Below are 21,964 nucleotides of genomic sequence, written 5' to 3'. Positions count from 1 at the left end.
GAAAAGGGCGGAGGTTTCCACACTGCAGTCTACACAAAGGAAACAAACATAGGAATGTGCCTAAATGCCAACAGCGACTGCCCTGACAGGTACAAGAGGAGTGTTGTTAACGCATACGTCGACCGTGCTCTCAGCCACAGCTCAGAATGGAAGCAAGTCGACGAAGAACTCTGTAGGGTAAGGCAGGTTCTAGTCAATAACGGCTTCTCCAATGGTTTCATCGAAGACATCATAAGAAGGAAAGTGAAAAGCCATGCAACCTCCGAAGAGACAACTAACACAACACCTATACCCCCTATTAGACTATTTTACAGGAACTTCTTTTCCACAGCTCATAAAACAGAGGAAAGGGTCCTGAAAGATATTGTTAATAGAAACGTTATCCCTACAGACAAAAATCAGAGGATACAACTGACGATTTACTATAAAACCAGAAAAACGGCCAGCCTACTCATGAGAAACTCTCCAGACACGAAACAGAACGCTTTAAAAGAGACTAACGTCGTCTATGCCTTCAAATGCCCACTTGGGGACTGTAAGCTCCAAAAAACCCAGTATATAGGCAAGACAACAACATCTCTTTCTAGGCGTTTAACGATGCATAAACAACAGGGCTCCATTAAGGAACATATAATCTCTTCCCATAACCAAACCATCGCCAGAGAAATACTAGTAAACAACACAGAAATCATCGATAGATACAGCGATAGCAGGCGGCTTGACGTTTGCGAGGCACTACACATCAAGAAGTCAACACCAGCAATCAACAGCCAATTATTGCACAACTATATTCTACCCACCTCAAGACTCCGCTCCAATATAGAAGCATCAAGAAATATGGACCAATAGGCTTTCTACAAACACTTCTATTCAATACCCATTGTTTCTGTTCTGTCTTGTGTTGATACTTTTAATACCCTATTAATATCCTCTAGTGTTCTGTCTTGTGTTAATGCCACATCATCCTTCCCACCTCACTCAAATGTAATGCCACATCACCCTTCCCACCTCACTCAAATGTAGATATAAAATCAGGGAAATGCAAGTTCTAATCAGTTGTGTATTTGTGAAGTCTTTGAAAATGTAATAAGTTTTACGAAACGCGCCCGTGTCGCGTCAGACTAGAAATAAAAATGAATTTTGGAGAAGTGATTTTTGATTTACCTCCAACAGTGAAGCATAATGTACGAAAGATTGAGAAAATTCGTGTTAGAATTATTAATCTTACTTTTTCGGTCATATTTAATAAAATATATATATATATATATATATATATATATATATATATATATATATATATACATACACACACACACACACACCTAGTGAGAATGGCAAGAGTCAGTTTTACTGTTGTGCATAAAGCAAGTTACAGTGAATAAATAATCTTAACAAATCAAGAACAACTACAGTACTGGGATTTCTAACCTTGGGCAAAAATGATGTCCTCTTTTCTTGCATCATCTTCATCTCGGCAAGAATATTGCCACCAATACCTATGCCAATCTTGGGTAATCCTGTCATCTTTCTGGGAGGCGAGTCTTCCTTACCATCTTCCTCACTACGACTTTTGTCTTGGTGAGAATATTCATTGTTACCATCAATAGTTTTTTCCCAATTTCATGGGGTAATGAGACTTTCTAATGGCAATACAGTAGAACAAAACACAGTAGAAAAAAGGGTATTTAACACTTTCGCGCTCTCGGCGCTCAAAAAAAAAAAATACCCCAGATGCTTTCGGCACTTCGCGCACCTACGCGGTAAGACCGAAAAAGTGTACACTCTTTTGACTGTCCTGACAATAATTGAAGGCGCACGTATTTAAATTTGGTATCACTGTGTTCGCAATGAAATTGTCTATAAGAGCATACCTATAAAATGCCGCCCAAGCATAAGGAGTATCAACACCAAATAAAAAACTATGCAGATCACTCGCCGAGAGCGCCAAACAGCAACAAAATGTTTCCACTCTCTTAATGGTTGCGAAGCCTACAGTTGTCCTACATCGCTAATTTTGGTATCATTGGAATCGCAATAAAATTCTCTACACGGACATATGCATATGAATGTTTAATATAGGTAATTCCCCACCCGCAAGAGTGTGTGAAGTGGAGAGTAGTTAGCCGCGAGCGCACTGGCGAAAACACAATCATGCTTGGAAAGTTTATACATTTATACGTTTCCTGACCCTACTTTTCTATGTACGTATTTCTTTTTTATACCAATGTGTTCGCAATAAAATTTTCTATAAGATGAACTGTATAACATTTGTACAAAGCATGTGTAAGAGAAGCGCCAAATATAGAACCACGTCGCTCAGTATGCGTTCGTGGAAGAAACGAACGCATTGTTTTCGTTCGTTTGATGTTTGTCATGTTTATACTTGTTGAAACATTTTATAATTTGTATGACAGTGATCGCAGTAAAATTCCCTACACAGACATATACATAAAGCATACAAATATTTCCCACGTGTTAGATATATCAACGGCTAAAGGGGAACCCACTGCCACACGCTCGCCACACCCCCAAACATACTTTGTGTATTTTTTTTTTTTACTCATAGAAGTTTATGTGATATAATATTCATTCTGGTACCAAAAAATTCGCAAATAAATTCTCTACAAAACAAAAGTATCCCCATCCATTTCGGTTAATAAATGGAATTTATAGAAATATTTTTTCGATTGACGAGAAAAGTAGGCAGTTATGCGGAATCGTAAGAAAAACCAGTGACGAGTTATCTCTAATCGAAAGCGCGAAAGTGTTAAAATACTACCAATTCATTCATAATATTTAAAATACTTATCAAGGGGAAAAATGGCTTCCTCACTCCAAGGAATCACTCACAACAGCAATGCACCAATTTCTAAAATATAATTGTAGTGTGTGCAGTGTGTGTGTGTGTATAGAGTTGTGTTGACATGTCATACACGCATTCATACATAATAACTGTTGCCACCCTCAAATTGCATTCTTACAGGTGATCCACCTCTACAGTATTGTATACAATGATCAACAGTGCATAAGTGTGCTGTAGGTGTAACGTTCATCATCAATACTGTAACTCATTACTGCACAACATGATCGTCTCAACAACATGTCACTGGATCTACCACCACAGTAACACACACACACACAGCTGAGCAAGTAGTTGAGGAGGGTTATGTTAGACTTTTTAAAACACTGTATCCAGCACCAAGGTGCAAGTGATTTAAGGCTACATTAATGTACACATCACTACCCAGCTGTATAACACACTTTGGATAGATATTACAGATATTATCTTCTCTCATCTGAGCGAGTCAGTTACCTGTCAATTACTGTATTAAAATATTTATTCTTCAACTTCAGACTTTTGACAAGATTCAACGAATAATTCGAGCTTTAAAGTTTATTGAGGCAATGATGGCGGGAGGGAATTATCAGGGAAAAGTGCCAAGCCATTACGACTATATAGCACTCGGAAGGGGTCAGGATAAGAATTTGGGATGGGACGGGGGAAATGAACGGTGTCCAACCACTTGAACAGTCGTAGATTGAATACCGACTTGCATGAAGTGAGCAACCCGTTCTCGCAAATTTAATAAGTCAATATTGACTTATTAAATATGTGCATAGGTGACATATTTAACATAATAGATACCCTTAAAAAGATTCATAGAAAACACCGACCTTACCTAACCTACTTAGTATATTAAGATAAGCATCTTATTGCTTCGTAATTACAATTATTACCTAACCTATAATAGGTATAGGTTTAGTAATAATTGTAATTACGAAGCAATAAGATGCTTATCTTAAGATACTAACAAGGTTAGGTAAGGTCGGTGTTTTCTATGAATCTTTTTAAGGGTATCTATTATGTTAAGTATGTCACCTATGCACATATTTAATAAGTCAATAGTTGACTTTACGAATTTGCGAGAACAGGTTGCAACGAGACCGTCGCTCTACTGTCCAGCCCAAGTGGTTGGACAAAGAGGCAATGTTGAAGAAATTGGTAAAAATAAGTAAAACATTCTGGGTGCTATAGTTTGGCGACGGTAGGCCTCGATAGGTGGATTTACCTCTAGTGCGGCATCAAGCAAATGGCACTAGCAATGACAACTGCCGACCCTGAAATTCACACTTATCCAATTTTCACCACACCATCATCGATTTGTTTATGACTAAACCCATCACCCCAAACTAATTCTTATTATTTACAAACTTTTCACTATCTTTCAAAGAAATTATAATTTGCTTAATCTTGCCTAGCAGCACCACACTATTCACAGCGCATCCATTTGCAAAGCTTCACTCTGATTAGTATGTTCATACTAGACCTGTGTCCCACACACACACACTCACTCTTGGCCAGTGTGGAGGAGACCCAAGAGCAGGAGCTTATTTCCATAACCCAAAATACATACTATATAAGTAATAACACTACACAGTATTCCTCACACAAACATGGTCAAATTGAATTAGTTCATTGCTAGTTTTTTTGTATTATGAAACAAAATATACTCAAATCATAATTTGTATATTTAAAAACTCAATTTGTTATTATTAGTCTTTCTGTATAAAGGACATTTCTGCCCTTTAAATAACTTTATTAATTTAATTAAAATAAATAGGTTTGTCTTGTGTACTACAAAGAAACAACTTTCCAAGTCAAATAAAAGATTTGGATTAACATTAAGAGCCTTTTGCTTTAACACTTGCTAATAATGCCCGACTGACCGACTTACCATCAATAGAACTGATGTTGGATGACGTCGAGGCCTTCCTGGCACTAATGTCTGGTGACCTCTTCAACACCCCTTCGCTGGCTAACTTTCCAATAAGACTGGTAACACTGCGACTGCTACACTCCATGAAAAAGTTAAATGCATTTAGTGAAACTTCTTTAAAAATGTACATTATTTTTATTCAATAGCATATCATGCCACTTGTCCTGACAACCCATCCTACCGTTTAGATAGCACTGTTTGTAACTGTCAACCATCGTACACATATTGACAATGAACGATTAGATAGAATTTTGAACTAATCCCTTTATAGTTTCTGGAAAAAATAAAGCTAAAAACCAAAATATTCCTAGGCCTAGTGTTTAGTAACATTAAATATGATTAACCAATGATAGCAGTTTACCCAATAACTCATAAAAATATCTTCTAGATTATCCAGAACAATGCTCAATAAAAGGGCTGACCTACACTGAATAAAGTAGCTAGTGATATTGAAGATGGCCCACCAAAGGTTGCCCCATTATCAATCACCTTCTGAAGAATTCTCCAGTAATTACAACACTTCACCCTTAAAAATATTGTCAACCTTAACAAGCAGGGTAACTCCATCACTTGCATTAAATACACAGTATTATATTATTTGTAGCAAAAATATGGGAATGTTAATCTTTGGCAGTTCAGGAACACAAGCTTTATGGCAGTGAATGTGTGGGAAGTATGATACTGACTTATGAATGGCCAACTTACAAACTAGTTTTTTAAACTATTTTCAGCCTTTACTTTATCAAAAAATTAATATCTATACCTTCAAAACCTTCATGGAAACTTTCCTGTCAAGAAAGTGGATAAGACAGGAATCTCTTTGAAGCCTTGTCAAATCACCACTCCACCCAATCCCAGTGCTCCTAATTTCTAACAGCTTACCTCTTTTCTTCTATACTCTGTTCTTCCTCTTCATCATCATCATCTTCAGTGTCTCTAGATTTGGTGCGCGGTCTTGGAGAATCGCGAGTCACATCGGATTCTGAGCGAGCTAGAGAATCTGAACGGGTAAGTGATTCAATGCTTCCTCTCTCACTGCCTGTTCTTGCTCCTCCAGTGTGTGGGGAACTTTCAACAGATGAAGTGGAACCATACTTGAGCAGACGGGGGCTGTGGAAAAAAAGTAAAATGGTCATAAAAATAGAGCACTACTATATTCATTTAATTACAAATGACAGTTTCACTATACTGTACTGTATATCTTGATTTCTTTACATGAAAAGCTTGTAAAAACAAATCTTCAATGGCACAGTGTACAGAATAGCCTTGGTATATAAGAATATACAGGACTTGGCCTACTCCATTCCACTAGGATTCCATTCACTACAATCATAATGTAAGAATGTAACAATCTTGCAAGAATGCAAGATTGCATTCTTGATTTTTTTGCAAGAATGTAACAATCACCAACATATATACATTCACAACCCATAATGCCTATTTGTACATATAAAAATAAATGTAATTTTATATCTTCATACCGAAGGGGGAAAAAAATTGAAATGGTGCTGAATGTAATGAATTACTACTACCTGTTCATGACCCTTGGTTAAAGACACCGATTCAGAGGCGCCAATAACAACAATCCAGCCTCCAACAATTTTTATAGATCTACTAGGAGTGCAGGACCACAATCCGACACTCCCACTGAGGCCACAGATGAATAAAAAGATTATATATCAACTTTCAAAATAAACTGCACAAAGTAAAGTACCACCAAACAAACTAACACTTGTAGGGAATCAAACGAGACATGAAAACATGGCAACCGATAGTTGGTCTCGAGTAACAACCCTGGCTTCAACTTCTTTCAACAATCGCAAGACACCATAGGTCATAGAAACCAGACCTGGCTTGTCTCTCAATGTGCTCCTAGACTTTATTGTTAAACCCCAAAGGAAAGAAGTGAACAAAGCAGGAATGGGTAGCCATTGAGAGGAGCAAAGAAGCATTTTCCCAGAGGGCATAATCTCCAATAGTGGCATTGGTTTAATGTTAAATCAATGTTGATGATAAGTTGGCTTTCAATTATTGTTGCTCTTGGATATTGTGGCTACTGGGTCATTAAATTGAAAACACTATTTTTCCTTAAAAACCCACAGTGGCTTCCCCGAGTTATCTCGCATAAGCACTTCGGGATGCAATAAAAGCATTTCTGAAGAAAAATACAGAGAAGGGGAGCATATACCAACCAGTTCTCCTGAATAGTACATTGCATCTTTACGTATAATTTCACTAGGGCCAAAACCTGATGCACTAAAAAATGGTAGTGGCTTGTGAACCTTATGTGATGTCCCATTTTCTGTCTGTGGGTCCTTGGTAGCTTAGGTTCCGGCAATTTAGTACAAGACTTAAGAGACATTGGAAATGCTCGGAAGAACGGACTGTACATACACCCATGTAATAAGCAGACCAAAGTGTTCAGGGTAGAAAATGAAAATGAATACCTAATCACTTGCATATCTATCACGTGACTTTGGGAAAACTAGATTTAGCTCTTCATTACTCACCTGTTTTTTTTTGTTTTTTTTTGCAATTTTAGGAGGGTTTCCTTGGTATGGGCAATCTTATGCCTCCCTCAGCCTCTTTTATACAGATAGGATTTTGGTCCCTGCTTTCAGTAGACTAAGATCTATCTTGAGGTTATCTTGAGATGATTTCGGGGCTTTAGTGTCCCCGCGGCCCGGTCCTCGACCAGGCCTCCACCCCCAGGAAGCAGCCCGTGACAGCTGACTAACACCCAGGTACCTATTTACTGCTAGGTAACAGGGGCATTCAGGGTGAAAGAAACTTTGCCCATTTGTTTCTGCCTTGTGCGGGAATCGAACCCGCGCCACAGAATTACGAGTCCTGCGCGCTATCCACCAGGCTACGAGGCCCCTACGGATGGTCCATAAGACCATAAGATGGTCATAAATGCTCTTATATTTGATTCAGCACTAGAGCACCAGTGCATCAGATGCGAGTGTTGACACACGTCGCATACAAACACCTCATGCATCCTTGCTTATGACCAAACCATCTTTCACACATAGATGAACATGCCACCACATATAGAACCTGGTTCCTTGAACATATTGACAGATAAGGGCTGACAGTATACAGGATTTTAATTTCTAAACCAATCAGCTCATGTTTACAACAAAATGGAAAAGCTCGAGTTGCCTTGTGCCCCATGTAACGAAGAATGATAATTTAAAGAGTTGTTACATGCCTGTTCTCTGAGTCGGGTGAGATGAGAGGTGTGGTTGGTGTAGAGGAACCTGGCCGGAAGAATGTATCCACACCCTCGGAAATGTCATGATCTTCTTCAACTAGATCTGCACGACCCATGGGGCGTGTTGGTGCCCGAGTTTTAACTCTTCGTGGTCGGGCTTTACCAAGGTGCTGGAGTTGACCACAACTGCTCGGTAATTCAGATACGCTGTCCAATGACTCGGCTGTAATATTAGCATAGAGCGCATACATTAGGTACGTTTGCTATTTATATCTATTAACAAATTGACATTCATTCTTGATTTATAAAGAATACCCAATGTGTTTTAAAAGAGCAAATACACCATAAAACTTAAATAATAAATCTATGATTAGAATGACATAAGGCAGGTATAAATTGACTTATCATTAATATTAATGTTTTAACAATTAAATTACTTGATAACTTTTTATTTAGACTGTCACCATCTTAAATGATAATCTATAGAAGTGAAGCCTACCTGTAGTGTAATCAAGCTGAGAATCAAGAACTGTAGAAATATACTAAAAAAGATAAGCATACCCTTGTCCTTGGGAGAGCCAATTACTGACTGGGTGCTCGAAGTAGACTCACTCCTGTCTACATCAGTCCAGCCAATAAAGTCTCCTGAAAACATACTACATGCATCATCAAACTCAACAACACGCCAACAACAAACTAAAGGCACCACCAAACTGAATTTCCAGGCATCAAACCCATCATACTAAGAAATTAAATGCATCAGCAAATCATATTTCAGGAATTAGCTGCAGTACATGCATAATTCAACCTGTCCACTCGCATAACACATCATATTTTGATGTAAAATTCTGCAATGTCAAAATAAGATGTACTAACATAGCAGCTTGCAAAATTTATATGATGCTCCATTTTCAATTTGTAAGCCCTCAGTTAGGTTAGGCTTGGGCAATTGAGTACATTTTAGATATGCTGGGAATGCTCAAGAGGACGGGCTGCATAATTAAGCTACCACTCTCACCTAGAATTTACAACACAAGCAAAGCAATCTATCAGATCACCTTCATAAGAAGTACCATACATTAAATAATGCAACATGCCAAGTCATCCTTGCAAAATTCATTTCAATTATGTAGTTCCAAATGCTACAAAAGTGAATACTGAACATCACACCTTGAAATCTCAAGCAAATACAAGCAGCTAACTTGAATTACATACTTTACTTCAAAAATCAAATTTTAAAGATTTAAATTTGTTTGTGAACTCTTACAAGTATTAGAGATGTGTGGTGTGGCACCCAAGGGCTACAGTAACTTATCACCAGTTCTCCAGCAGCGTTATGGTCCAAACATACATTTATTAAACAAACTGCAGTACTTTTTCTTCAGGTTCTCGAACTTTAACATTTTTGCAACTGATAATATTCAATTAACCTAAAAAATTATACACACACTAGAATTGCATTATTAAAGAGTGTTGTATTAGTTACCGAGGTTCTCTGTGTTAGATATCAATTATTAGGATTTTAGTGTACAAACTTTTACCATTTAAAAGCTTACTGTTTCATCACTATATGGTTACAACTGAAAATTATGTTGGAAATAAAGTAAAATTGTGAAGGTCAAAGTTATAGAAGGGAAAATGGGTGGAGGAAGAACGTGTCTACTTGCTCACCTGCTACAGGTGTTCCACCTCATATTCCACTCTCTCAATCAACTATATACACAGTACAACTTTGTGTGGATATAGTGTCCTAATAAGACTCAGTCCAATAAAGAATAACCTTGTTAGCATTATTTTATTAATGAAGGCAAACTTTCAATTCTGCACTGGATTATAGTTGTTAATAATTAACTACAGATATTTGTACATGCATCAAGTTTGTCATCTCCAATTCCATGGAAAATCTTAGTCCAAGAAATCATTATTAAATAGAGTAATCTTCTAAGCAATGCGTATCATAGCCAATGTAATTACATTTAAAGGCATGATTAACACATATGTAATGAACTTTCACAAACACAAAAATGACTTAATTGCAAATAGTATTTTAAGAGGCAAGGAGTTTTCAGGAGTTAAAGTTCATCATTAAAGAAGTTTAACTTATCATTTGTTTCTAATAGCTCAAGTTTTAGCAACAAAATACTAAACAATATAACTGTTCTAAATTTTTCCCTTTTTCATCTACGTAACTATTAAAATGTGTAAATTGGCATTATGAGAGCATTACTGGCAAGGAGCACCACCACCACCACCGCTGCTCACTACTGTGAGATGCTAACATTTGCCACGTTTACTACACGCACCAGTTCTACAACCACAGTAAGGAAAAGCATAGAGCAAACCACGACAAGAATCTGAAGAAATGACAATAATTCACACAGTGCCACAAACGAGTAACGAGTATTTGCCAGTGGATAGAATGCATCGTTATACCTAACTTTAAAAGGAAGCCTTAACTTGCGCGAAAGAACAATGAAGTTGTGCTTTAAAATCATTTTCAATAAATTTATGATAAGAGCCAATGAAAATACAGTAATTGCCTTCTACAAAATATTGTGGTAAAATAGGGGTATGTCTTATTCGTCGGCAAATATGATAACGTCTTTTTAAGAGCAGTAACGTCATTCTACTTTATCATTACTAATTCTAATCCTGCAGAAATATTGTGGAACATTGTAAATACAAAGCTGCCTGAATTCTACTTAAATGTATTCTAAAGTGTGAGCTCAAATTGAAGCATCTGATTTCAAACTTTGGTACCATGACTATCCTTTTTAAGTTAAAATGTAAACTTTACATCACAATAAAAATCCTACTAAATTTACCTGATGGAGAACAAGGCCAAGTATGTTAATGCAAGAGCTTCCTTACACTCGGGCACTATATGACTGCACAAGCAGACATCTCTGCACATACATGCAGAAGGGGAAAGGGACAGTTGTGGCAGGCACTACCGAGTCTTAGACAATATCGAGCCACCCAAGAGATGGCATGGGGAATGAATATCCCATAAGAAACTACTAGGTACGTAGTTCAAAATTCAGGAAATAAAGTTACTCAAAAGTTAAAGAGACCTTTTGTGCCCTCTGTAATCCTTGTTTTGTGCTACTGCTGCTCACAGGATGAGTATGGGGTGCACAATAAAGCAGCTACCTCCAGCTGCAACAATCAAATTGCTTAAATGTGTTTGTGGTTTATAGACCGACTCATAGGTCCACCTCCTAACATTTGACTGACTGTTATATTAGGCTTTATCATATCTGAAGCTATATCTGCCCAGCTCATTCCATTTCCTCACTACCTATAGCTCTTCCAAACTTTACTCTGATACCTCTGTGTTCAGCTTCCAAATAAATCCTGGTTAGGTGGTTCATACTGTCTTGCACACAGCACTGGGCACAATGAAGCTCCTCCCATCACTGTCCTCAGTGACCGACTACACATGTTTGCATTTATAATCTCCTAAAACCCATGAATACAACTGTGTTATCAGGAGTTTACCTGTATATATCACTACACTAACCAGAAGAAAACAGTGGTTAGTACAATGTAATCGGCTAAATCAGAAGCTTCGGAATAAACGACTAGGCAGTAATGTACAAGTTTCAACTATAAAAGAATTGTCTCGTTTGTAATTTATCAGAAAACTTTGAGGGACAAGTTATGGAGTTGCAGTCAGCAGAACAGTATACAGTACAAGATAAACTAAAAGACTTCACTGAAGTGAAATTAATGAAATCATTATGATGAACATCAAAGGGCAACTACAGGAAACCTGTAAATGTGTTTGTATCTATTTGCTGTGTTATAATTTGAGTCTGAAATATTGTGTGTGTTGCCCAACCTCCTGCCTTCTCAACTATTTAAGCCACCACACACTGTAAAATGTTAGAAAAAAGTTGTACTGTATGAAGTTGAAACATCACAAAATCTTCTTACACAATATCCAACAAACACAATGAACAATTTGCATTATTTACATATCCTTGTCATTCTATTATATACAGCACACTCACTTTTTAGCCTACTGAAAACAGAACCTACCCTCTGCTGTGGGAGCATTCTGGTGCAAATCCTGAGAGGTCCTACTGTACAACTGTAATGAAGCTTGAGGGACAGGCAAGAAAACCTGCATGTCCTCCATCCACAACTCCCTTTCTTCAACATCAAAATTTTCTGTGGTCTCTCCCATAATATCTACACTATCACTACTAACCCCCTCCTTAATATAATGGTCTGCACTATAACGAATGTCCAAAACTTGCTTCAAGGCTGCATGAACTCCTGCATAATCTGTAAGGATACGAGTAGTGCAAACTAAGACATGCATATCACGCTCCATCACTTCATTAAGCATTTACTTCTACTTTCATGCTACACCTTTGTTAGCCCTCTACAATCATAAAATGTAAGGTGTGTTTAAAGAATTCAAGATCATATTAATAATGAAATTGCATTAAATGCATTTTTAGTCAAGTAATGCATGCATTGGTTAGGCAAGATTAAGGCTTAGCTGTATCATGCAAAAGCAACAGTAAACAAAATTGAAAAAGTTAAAGTGCAGAAAAATGTGTGTTTTCAGGAAATATAACTTGCAAAAATAGGATTTTACTTAGTGCTTATATCACTAATAAATAAAATGCACAAAATATTATGAAAAAATAAAATAAAGTATTCTTACCAACAACGCTCTGTGGGCGCAACTTTCTTCCGTGCAAACTCTTCCGTTTTGATGCCAGTTGCGGGGTGGCCTGGAGAAGTGCCAGAAAATGTCATCATAATAGTCATCTACTGAAACACAATATGCTTCACGTGTATTTTACACTGATTTACAATTTAATTATTAATTTAAGAGAAGTATTATAATTTAATTATGGCAACTGACTCTGCACAACAAAGAATTTTTTTTTTATGTTCCTCTCCAATGATACACAATAATTAAGTTTAGAGAAAAGCCATTTATAGTCATCATAATCTTGAAACTTTAAAGATTCCTTACACTGTACAGTATATTAGAACAACATTTGTACATCATAAGCAAAGCCTGAGTAGCTTATAAAGCATTGAGCAAATCATGCAAAAGTATATTTTCTATTTATGCATAAGCATGCAAGTCTTGAGTTGGCTTACAAAAATAAATAATACCAAACACTATTCTGGAAGCATCTTTCTGCCATAGAAACATAAGGTGCACAATATTTGGTAACCTTAAAAGATATTACAGCAAACAAATACAGTAAAGCAGTGAAAAATCTTTCATATACAAACAAATTATAAATATTTTATCTTGCAATAGATGCTAAAAATTATTTCAACCTTATTTCCAAATGCAAGAAGAATGCAATTGTTACAAAACTTGCAAGCTTATAGTCTGAAAAATAGTGACATTTAATTCAAGCTTTAAATATTAATACCAAGTGGCAATACTGTAACCAGTGATGTTTTTGAGGTGGATACTGTCAAAGCAAACACTTTTGTGTCCAGATTATTTGTTGTCACTTCGGCCCGAGATTCCTTGTGTGATAAGGTACCCAACACCATGTGCTAATATTTTGTGGTAAATTGGGTATTCATATTAGGGACGAGACTGTAAAATCCGTAGATGATTTGTGTGGCTATTGGGTAATGAAAAATGAATAAAGAAAGGCACTACTGTACATGATACAGTAAAAATATAAAATGCTATGAAGAGGAAATGATATGCATGAACAAAATTACTGCAGAGAAAAACACCAAGTGATCCGAGACAGAAGATGGAATATACAGGAATAAAATGATCAGATACCGGAAATTGTCGGTGTATAATTATCAGGAGAAAATGCTAAGCCAGGACAACTAAGGACTTAGGATAGCATGCAGGGAAGGAATGGTTCCCAACCACTTGGACAGTCAGAGATAGAACGCTGTCCTGCAAGAGGCGAGGCCTTTGCTTTCCCATCCAGTTCAAGGTGTTGGTGATGTTACCAATAGGTAGAGTGAAAATGTTAAGAATAACAACATGTTTTGAAGAGAGGAAAATGGGAAGATAAGTGGTACAAAAGTAGTTAGATAAGGAAAAATTATAAAAGTTATGAACAAGTTAGAGAGAAAAGGCACTTAACTTAGATGGAATTACAGCAGATGTGTGTAAGTATGGGGGTAAGGTGAAGTGGAATTAATGTTACATATATGGCAAATAACATGGCAGGAAGGTGAGGTGCCAGGTGATTAGACTGAGGTCACTGTGGTCCTAATACACAAGGGAAATAATAGTAGGAATGAATATGATAACTAAGGAGATTAGGTTACTTGGTACCTTAGGGAAAGTGTATGCAGGCATGCAAATTAAGAGCGAGAGAAAGTAGAATGCAGGATACGGGAGGACCAGAGTTGGCTTAGGGAAGGATGGGTTGTACATATCAGATATGGACAGTGAGAAAAGGAAAAGGTTGTGTACTGCTTTTATAAATTAGGAGCGTCAACACACAGACTTGAAACACACACTGCAAACTGGGAGTGATACTGGAAGAGGCAGTGTTACTTACATACTTGGGAGCAGTGTTAATCAAAATAGCGGGACCAAAGGCAAAACTAGACAACAATATGAGAGAGAAGAGTGATATAAATGGAGAATGATATAATGAGAGCAAGTAATAGTATAAGAACAGTAGCAGTGTTCAAGAGCAAGGGATAGTACAAGAACAGTAGCAGTGTTCAAGAGCAAGGGATAGTACAAGAACAGTAGCAGTGTTCAAGAGCAAGGGATAGTACAAGAACAGTAGCAGTGTTCAAGAGCAAGGGATAGTACAAGAACAGTAGCAGTGTTCAAGAGCAAGGGATAGTACAAGAACAGTAGCAGTGTTCAAGAGCAAGGGATAGTACAAGAACAGTAGCAGTGTTCAAGAGCAAGGGATAGTACAAGAACAGTAGCAGTGTTCAAGAGCAAGGGATAGTACAAGAACAGTAGCAGTGTTCAAGAGCAAGGGATAGTACAAGAACAGTAGCAGTGTTCAAGAGCAAGGGATAGTACAAGAACAGTAGCAGTGTTCAAGAGCAAGGGATAGTACAAGAACAGTAGCAGTGTTCAAGAGCAAGGGATAGTACAAGAACAGTAGCAGTGTTCAAGAGCAAGGGATAGTACAAGAACAGTAGCCTGAGAATATTTTAAGAATAGTGATTACAGGTGAAAGAAAATCATATGCTAGAGGCAGGTGATCTCTGGGAGGGGAGAGTGGAACATTTGAAAAGGTGAGGGAAGGGGGGGGGGGGGAATAAAGCATCCAGGAGACACCTGCTGCAGGTCACTCCTGTGTGGGGCTTCCTGGACAAAATATGGTGTCACCGCACTATTAACTGCAGTCTCACACTTCAAAATATGACTAGTGTATTATCTATTTTGACTAGAATGAATTATGTCTAACTTGATATCAAGAATACGGTGCTTCTAATTGTCAATTCTATCCTCACCATCAAAAATGTTTATGCTTGAAGAATAAAGTACAAAGATATTAATACAAGCGCATACTTGGCCACTTCAAACTAAAGAGTACACAGCAAGCAAACACAAGACGCACATGTACTTACGAGGTTCAAATATTCCAATTTCTGTGAGTCAGCGGAGAAAGAGAAAAATGACAGGGAAGTAAGGTGAGTACCCGAACACCAGACAAGGACATAATGCCGACATTACAACTGGTTTCTCACTACAACTTATCTCACACACTTAGCTAGGAAGGTATTTCATACCCCCAAATAATATCTAACTCCTCACAGGCTTGATGGTATGCTTAACCAATTAGTAATATTTTCAATGTTATTCACTATTGCCAAATTGCTAATAAACTGTGACTCGTTACTCCCCAAGACAGCAAAATTTCATAAAATGCAAAACAAATTTCTACAACACAAATATACCTGTAATGAGAATTTAAAATTCTTAACAGGCTTATTTCAGATACTGAAATAATGTTTCTTTAGCAATTAGTTTAAAAATCAGATAAAGACAATATAAACCTTATGTTAGGATGGTATGTAGTAAATACAAACATTTACACTTTACAATCACAATTTTGACTTATCTGCTGGGAAGGAAAAAAACCCGACATTCATGAACCCCAAGACAGATCAACATACACGTAGCTAAACGTGCCACAGAAATGAAAATTACACACACTTCACATTTGATGTAAACAAGCAGAAACTTCTTTGTTTCCAACATTAAGAATTTAAATGCAGAAAGTCCCAAATGTACACTAACTCACAATCTATACAAACAAAATCAAATATTTTATCTTGCAATAGATAAATTGCAAGATAAATCGTAGTTACCGTACTAAAAATAGAAGAATATACAGAATGTACTTAGGTATTGTATAATGTATGGAAAGCCATCTTAATAGTTATCTGGCATATTTCCCTCAATATTTTGTGCAGAAACGGCAATGTTTTTAGCCATGATCTTTACCAGATTCTAGAGCATAAACTGGTTCATATGACGACCAAACCACACACCAGAAGATGAAGACTAGACAACATTTCGGTCCGTTCTGGACCATCATCACAGTGGTCCAGGACGAACCAAACGTTGTCGCCTTTCCATATTCTGGTGTGTGGTTTGGTCATCCTATCTTCAGCTACGTTATTGTGATTCATCGTCTGCAACTGGTTCATAGCTTCAGGTTGACGGTTTTAAGTTTTACATGGAAACTACCATCTACAGCCTACAATGTGTCGACCAGCTACAAACGAGTCCTGTAGCACAGTTGTCTACATCTTTGACGCGCAATCAAGGGGACAAAGCAACCATAATTTTATCCTGTTACGAAGTGCATGTGGCCAGAAAATCTGTTGCAGCTACAATTTTGATTTATTAAATTTTGCCACTTAGGCCTACATGGCCTAACAACAAGAGAGTTGTTGAGCCATGTAAAGATAGTTGTTACCTTTACACTATGGTAAATGTATCTAAAGCTTCTAGCCAACGTTCATTAAGTTTAAGTAAAGAGAAATCCTAATTCTGTGAGAACCGTAACTTATCCTTGCCAGGTATATATATATTATACAGGACTGTAATTTATAAAAATATTGGCATATACAGGTACAGTACTGTACTTCATATCATGCCAGACCATGGAATCAAACAATTTTCCACCCATGATCCTTGACATAATATTACACACTTTTAAGTCACCAAAGGTCTGCAGAAAAGTAGCCTCATGGCCATGAGAGTTTACTGCACTGAGTTGTCCCAGGTCTATAAGAGCCCACATATGTCCTCATGAACATGTGGAGCTTAGCTACATTAAGCTTCACAATATGTATAGAATCATTATAATGGATATGTAAGGGGTTTACTACACTCCAGTGTGTGTAACTCACAGATCAGTTGCATGACTCCAGGCCGTGGGAACGTTCATTCTCGGAAACCGACAACAGGAAGATAGTAGTATTCAAAATGTAAATTCAATAGGTGAATAATATTGAAAGCTAATATTGAAAGTGGATAAAAACAATGAACATCAGACCAGGAAATAAATTTGAGAATACAGTATAAAAAATATATATAATATATACCTTTATTCTTAATGGACATATGGATCCATTTCTTTTAATCTACAATTTTAATTGAAGTTTACAAGCAAGTATACTGTACCATGAGATTGAAAAAATGCTTCCCCCCCCCAAAAAAAAAATATATAAACATGTATACACACAAACATGAACACAAGATAGAGGGAACTAGACTTTGGAGAACAAAAGGAACAAGGATGACATGATAATGACAAGATACTTAGGAGAATTGGCAAAGTAGATAAAGAAATATTCAAAGCTAGAAATAACAGAATAAAACGGTATGGATAATCATTATAAACAAGTCACAGACATCCTGAAGAACTATTTCACTGCAAGTTCTTAATAAATGCAATGTGTTAAATGAATTGGCTAAAGGTAACTCAAAACAATAATTTAAATATGGTAAGAAAACTGAGAGTATAGTCAGGAAAACTTAAGATTATTTGAAAGGTTACGATTATTCCTTGTGCTCGTATTGCCAAATGTGATTTTGTTAAGAGTATTATTTATATACAGTACTGTACTCGTATATTTTTCCCATTTAAACCACGATGAAGAACTTTAATTAGCCGAGCCATTTAAATCTTAACATTCTACTACTATGCACCCAGCTTTATTCTGAATTTGACTCAACTTTGTACTATTCACTCATCTATCCATACTGCATTCATCAAATTGGCAGAATATCACTAAAATAATCATTACCTAATTTCACAATTTATCAGGTGGGAAAGGCATCAAGCCAAAGAAACAAGATTAGCAGAACTAGGAAGATAATAGGTACTAAACACAAAGCATTCATATATTCACTATACCACAATAAGTAACAGAGAAAAGCATCACATATTCCAGCACATTTATACACTCAACAATAAAGCTTTCTTTAAATTTATGCTTATACCACATTTTATATTAATTCTAACAAATCCATGCTTTCTTCATACAAAATGCACCATCTTCCACAATCCATATGATAAACTAGCAGAAAAAACTAATTTTTCTTGTTTCATAAATTTTAGTTCCTAATGAAGTGAATGGTCTACCATGTTCCTAAATATCAATGGAAAATTTTAGGTATATTGTTGCACCTAATAATGTATTCTACTAATTCCTACAAAGCATCTGTTACATATAAATGTAATTCACTATTATCTATAATTCACTATTATCTATCACCCAAATAATCTATATTCACTAGTTTTTAGTCAAGAAATATTGACTACAATAAATTGTTTATTCTTACAGTAATCAATTTTCAACACACCAAGAGAAAAACTCACCAGAGGCGATGGATCTGATTTTTGACTAGTCGTGTCATCTCCCTGACTCACTGTATCCGAGCGTTCACTCCGTGACGATGATTCACTACTTCCCCGCTCGCGGCTTCCCATTTCTGTTCCAGTTGAGGCTCTCTTCCGAGGAGCCTCTCCGGACTGCTGTTACAAAAGAAAAATAAGTATGGCTATAGGAATAAAAAACTTTTTTAAAGGAATCTATTATTTATTATTTTTAAAGCTAGAATTTAGAGAATTGAATCTAGTCATATTTAAAAATTCATGGGTTCTTTAACCTGCAAAGGCTGGTGCAGCCTACTTGCTAAGAGGTCTTGGTACATTGTGACTTTTCTCTTATGCAATTTTCTTGCTTCACATAAGTGCACCACATGCAGTTTTAGGCATCCTTGCAATTTTAAGACTTATCCCAATCTCCACTGGATTGGTGTTTTACAATGTTGGGAGAAAAACCTCTAGTGGCAACTCTCTACTATATTCACCTAATTGTGCTTGAAGGGGTTGAGCTCTGGCTCTTTCAGCCCACCTCTCAAATGTCAATCAACTAAATTCCCCCACCCCACCTTTGTTTACATTGTGGAAGGGTATTAAGGTAGTTGCACAGCTGGTACTACTACCTCCTCAGCCCTGCCTCACCCAACCTTAGTAGCCAACAGTTGCTGCATGTTCCATAATGCTATTTTTTATGTGTTGGAAAAGTTATAATATTTGACAGACACTAAAGCCTATAAGGAGCTATCTTGGTTGATTCACCTATACTGTAACCTCCATGTGTACTGGCCTAATTCTTCTGCATCAAGGCAAGAGGGTTTTTAATGTAGATACAATAGATGTGGTACCCGGCAGTGCCTGGGACCGACCCCAAACGATTGTGCCATTTGTGTGGGAGCTCCCAGAATGCAAATTTGCCATCAAAATGTGCATTTTGGTTACCATCTTAATTCTGAATATTATGAACAGATGACTATACCACAAACTTAGTGGGCACCAAATCATCTCAAACTTCATAGAAAGGCAGGGCAATGGGGTTGAATCTAACCCACCAATGACTTGTGGACAGTCCCTCTGCTCACTTTTCTAGTCACCTTGCCAATTTGGGTCAGGGTAGACCCAAGCCAGGTAGACTGTCAACCTCATACATTTTTTTTATATAGACATATACTTTTAGGTTTACTTTGCATTTCTGTAGTCTGGCAGAGATGGCATGCTTATTGCAATATTCTCAGACAAGGAAAACATTTTTCTTTCACAAATCTGAGTGTTTTGACTACTATGCTATTCAGAGCATAACTAATTTGGTAATTAACCAAGTGTAATTACCGAAGTGCAGTTACAGGATGAGAGCTACGATTGTGGTGTCCCGTCTTCCCAGTACTCTTTGGTGTCTAATGCTTTAAAACTACTGACGGTTTTGGCCACCACCACCACCTCACTTATCTTGTTCCAACGGTCTACCAGTCTGAGGAAAAAAAAAATTGGCACCTTTGTTTTCTTAGCTTGAATCTGTGTCATTTTGTTCATGAAGTTGCTGGTTTCACGATTTCCTCTGTCAATTTGGTTGATTCCTGTTAGTATTTTGTTTTGTAATGGTCTTATCACCTTTTTCTTCTCCCTTCTAGTTTTGGCATGTTTAATTAATGCTTCTAGTATCTCCTCGTAACGCTTATTTTTCAGTTCCGGAAGCCATTTTGTAACGTGCCTTTGCACCTTTTCCAAATTATTTGTGCGCTTCTTGAGATATGGCCACCGTACAACTGTTGCTTGGTAAAGGACCAATTGAGTTTAGACTGCTGGTGGTTCTCAACATAGAGTACTCATTACCGTCTTAAACCTAACCAGTCCTAACCTTTTCGAGTAAGCGGCAAGGCTAGATATACACTGCTATGTGAACGAAGTTAAGTACATAGGAGTTAGGCAACTGTTGTGGATGGCAACCTGGGAGATGTCAACAGTTGGCCTAGACTGACCTCAGTCAACCCAACAAGCTTCCTGCGCTCAACAGTGGGAAACAAAACTATGTACATTGTGCAATTTTATTAAAAAATTCATAACTAGTTTAGGTTGGTGGAAATGCCAGAAATGTCAGGAAAATGGCTATGAAACCATATATTTTCAAAATATTTACTAGAACAGGTTCCTAAGACAATCGTTAGGCATGGGGGTAAAAAGTGAATGTTCCTGGTCTGAAAAAAGCTTATTTGGCTAGATTTCATTGAGTGAAAAGTTCTGAATACTGACCTTGGTCTCTATCTCAATCCTGCTTTAAATGAGGTTAATAAATAATAGGTTTATTAGAAATTAAAAAAAAAAATGCTTAGAATGGGGGGAAGTCAATGGGCCCATTCATGAAAAAAAATGAATGGCTGATTTTAATTTAGGAAGTGGCATGTTTCAAACATTAAAAGTTTGAGCTTAGCACACTAGGAAAGCCAGATTTTATTCTGAATATAGTAATGAGATCATATCTAAATTTTGGATGTGGCAACGTAGAAGACCCTGGATCATTTAGGATTTGAGAGAGTACATCATTTGGTGGCTGTGGCCCTACTTTTGGAAAATATGCTTAGGGGCTGAATCCTATGATATACTGGAGGTGACCGTGAATTCTCTAGACACATTTTCATGGAACCTGTCTATCATGTGATTGGTTGAAATTAATATTTTGGCAAATAAAATTTGCCCACAAAACACAGGAAGAAGTAGAGTACGACTGTATGGGTCTCGAACCGTGGACCCCACGCATGTATGAGGCCGTAGTTCTATCAACTCGGCTATGAGCATATAGCTGTAGCTTTATCAACTCGGCTATGAGCATACTCTGATTTAGATTTAGATTTAGCTTCATCAACTCTGCTATGAGCATATAGCTATAGCTTTATCAACTCGGCTATGAGCATACAGCTATAGCTTTATCAACTCAGCTATAGCTCTATCAACTCGGCTACAGCCCAGTTGATAGAGCTATGGCTTCATACGCGTGGGGTCCATGGTTCGAGACCCATTCAGTCCAGGTGAATGGATTGTTTATTTCCACAGAAGTGTGGATGACAATTTATAATTAGAATATGAATTTAATTATCCAGTCAGAGGAGTCAACTGGTCTAGATCACTGAGGTTTACCTCGT

At 37.1% G+C, this 21,964-nt stretch overlaps 1 protein-coding gene across 1 annotated transcript in view; it reads right to left on the bottom strand.

The window, feature by feature from the left end:
- Window positions 1–21,964, bottom strand: part of LOC123759636 (F-actin-uncapping protein LRRC16A) — a 149,706-nt gene that overhangs the window by 22,413 nt on the left and 105,329 nt on the right. The window contains 9 exon segments of the mRNA XM_045744802.2: window positions 1,429–1,574; window positions 4,737–4,852; window positions 5,661–5,888; window positions 7,993–8,218; window positions 8,557–8,640; window positions 12,040–12,288; window positions 12,677–12,746; window positions 15,559–15,579; window positions 18,828–18,983. Of these exon segments, the coding sequence (XP_045600758.2) occupies window positions 1,429–1,574; window positions 4,737–4,852; window positions 5,661–5,888; window positions 7,993–8,218; window positions 8,557–8,640; window positions 12,040–12,288; window positions 12,677–12,746; window positions 15,559–15,579; window positions 18,828–18,983 (1,296 nt within the window).

Source organism: Procambarus clarkii, chromosome 8 (genome assembly GCF_040958095.1).
Source record: "Procambarus clarkii isolate CNS0578487 chromosome 8, FALCON_Pclarkii_2.0, whole genome shotgun sequence".
In the NCBI taxonomy this organism is placed as follows: domain Eukaryota; kingdom Metazoa; phylum Arthropoda; class Malacostraca; order Decapoda; family Cambaridae; genus Procambarus; species Procambarus clarkii.
Note: the sequence above shows the minus strand (reverse complement) of the source record. Positions and strands in the feature narration are given on the sequence as shown.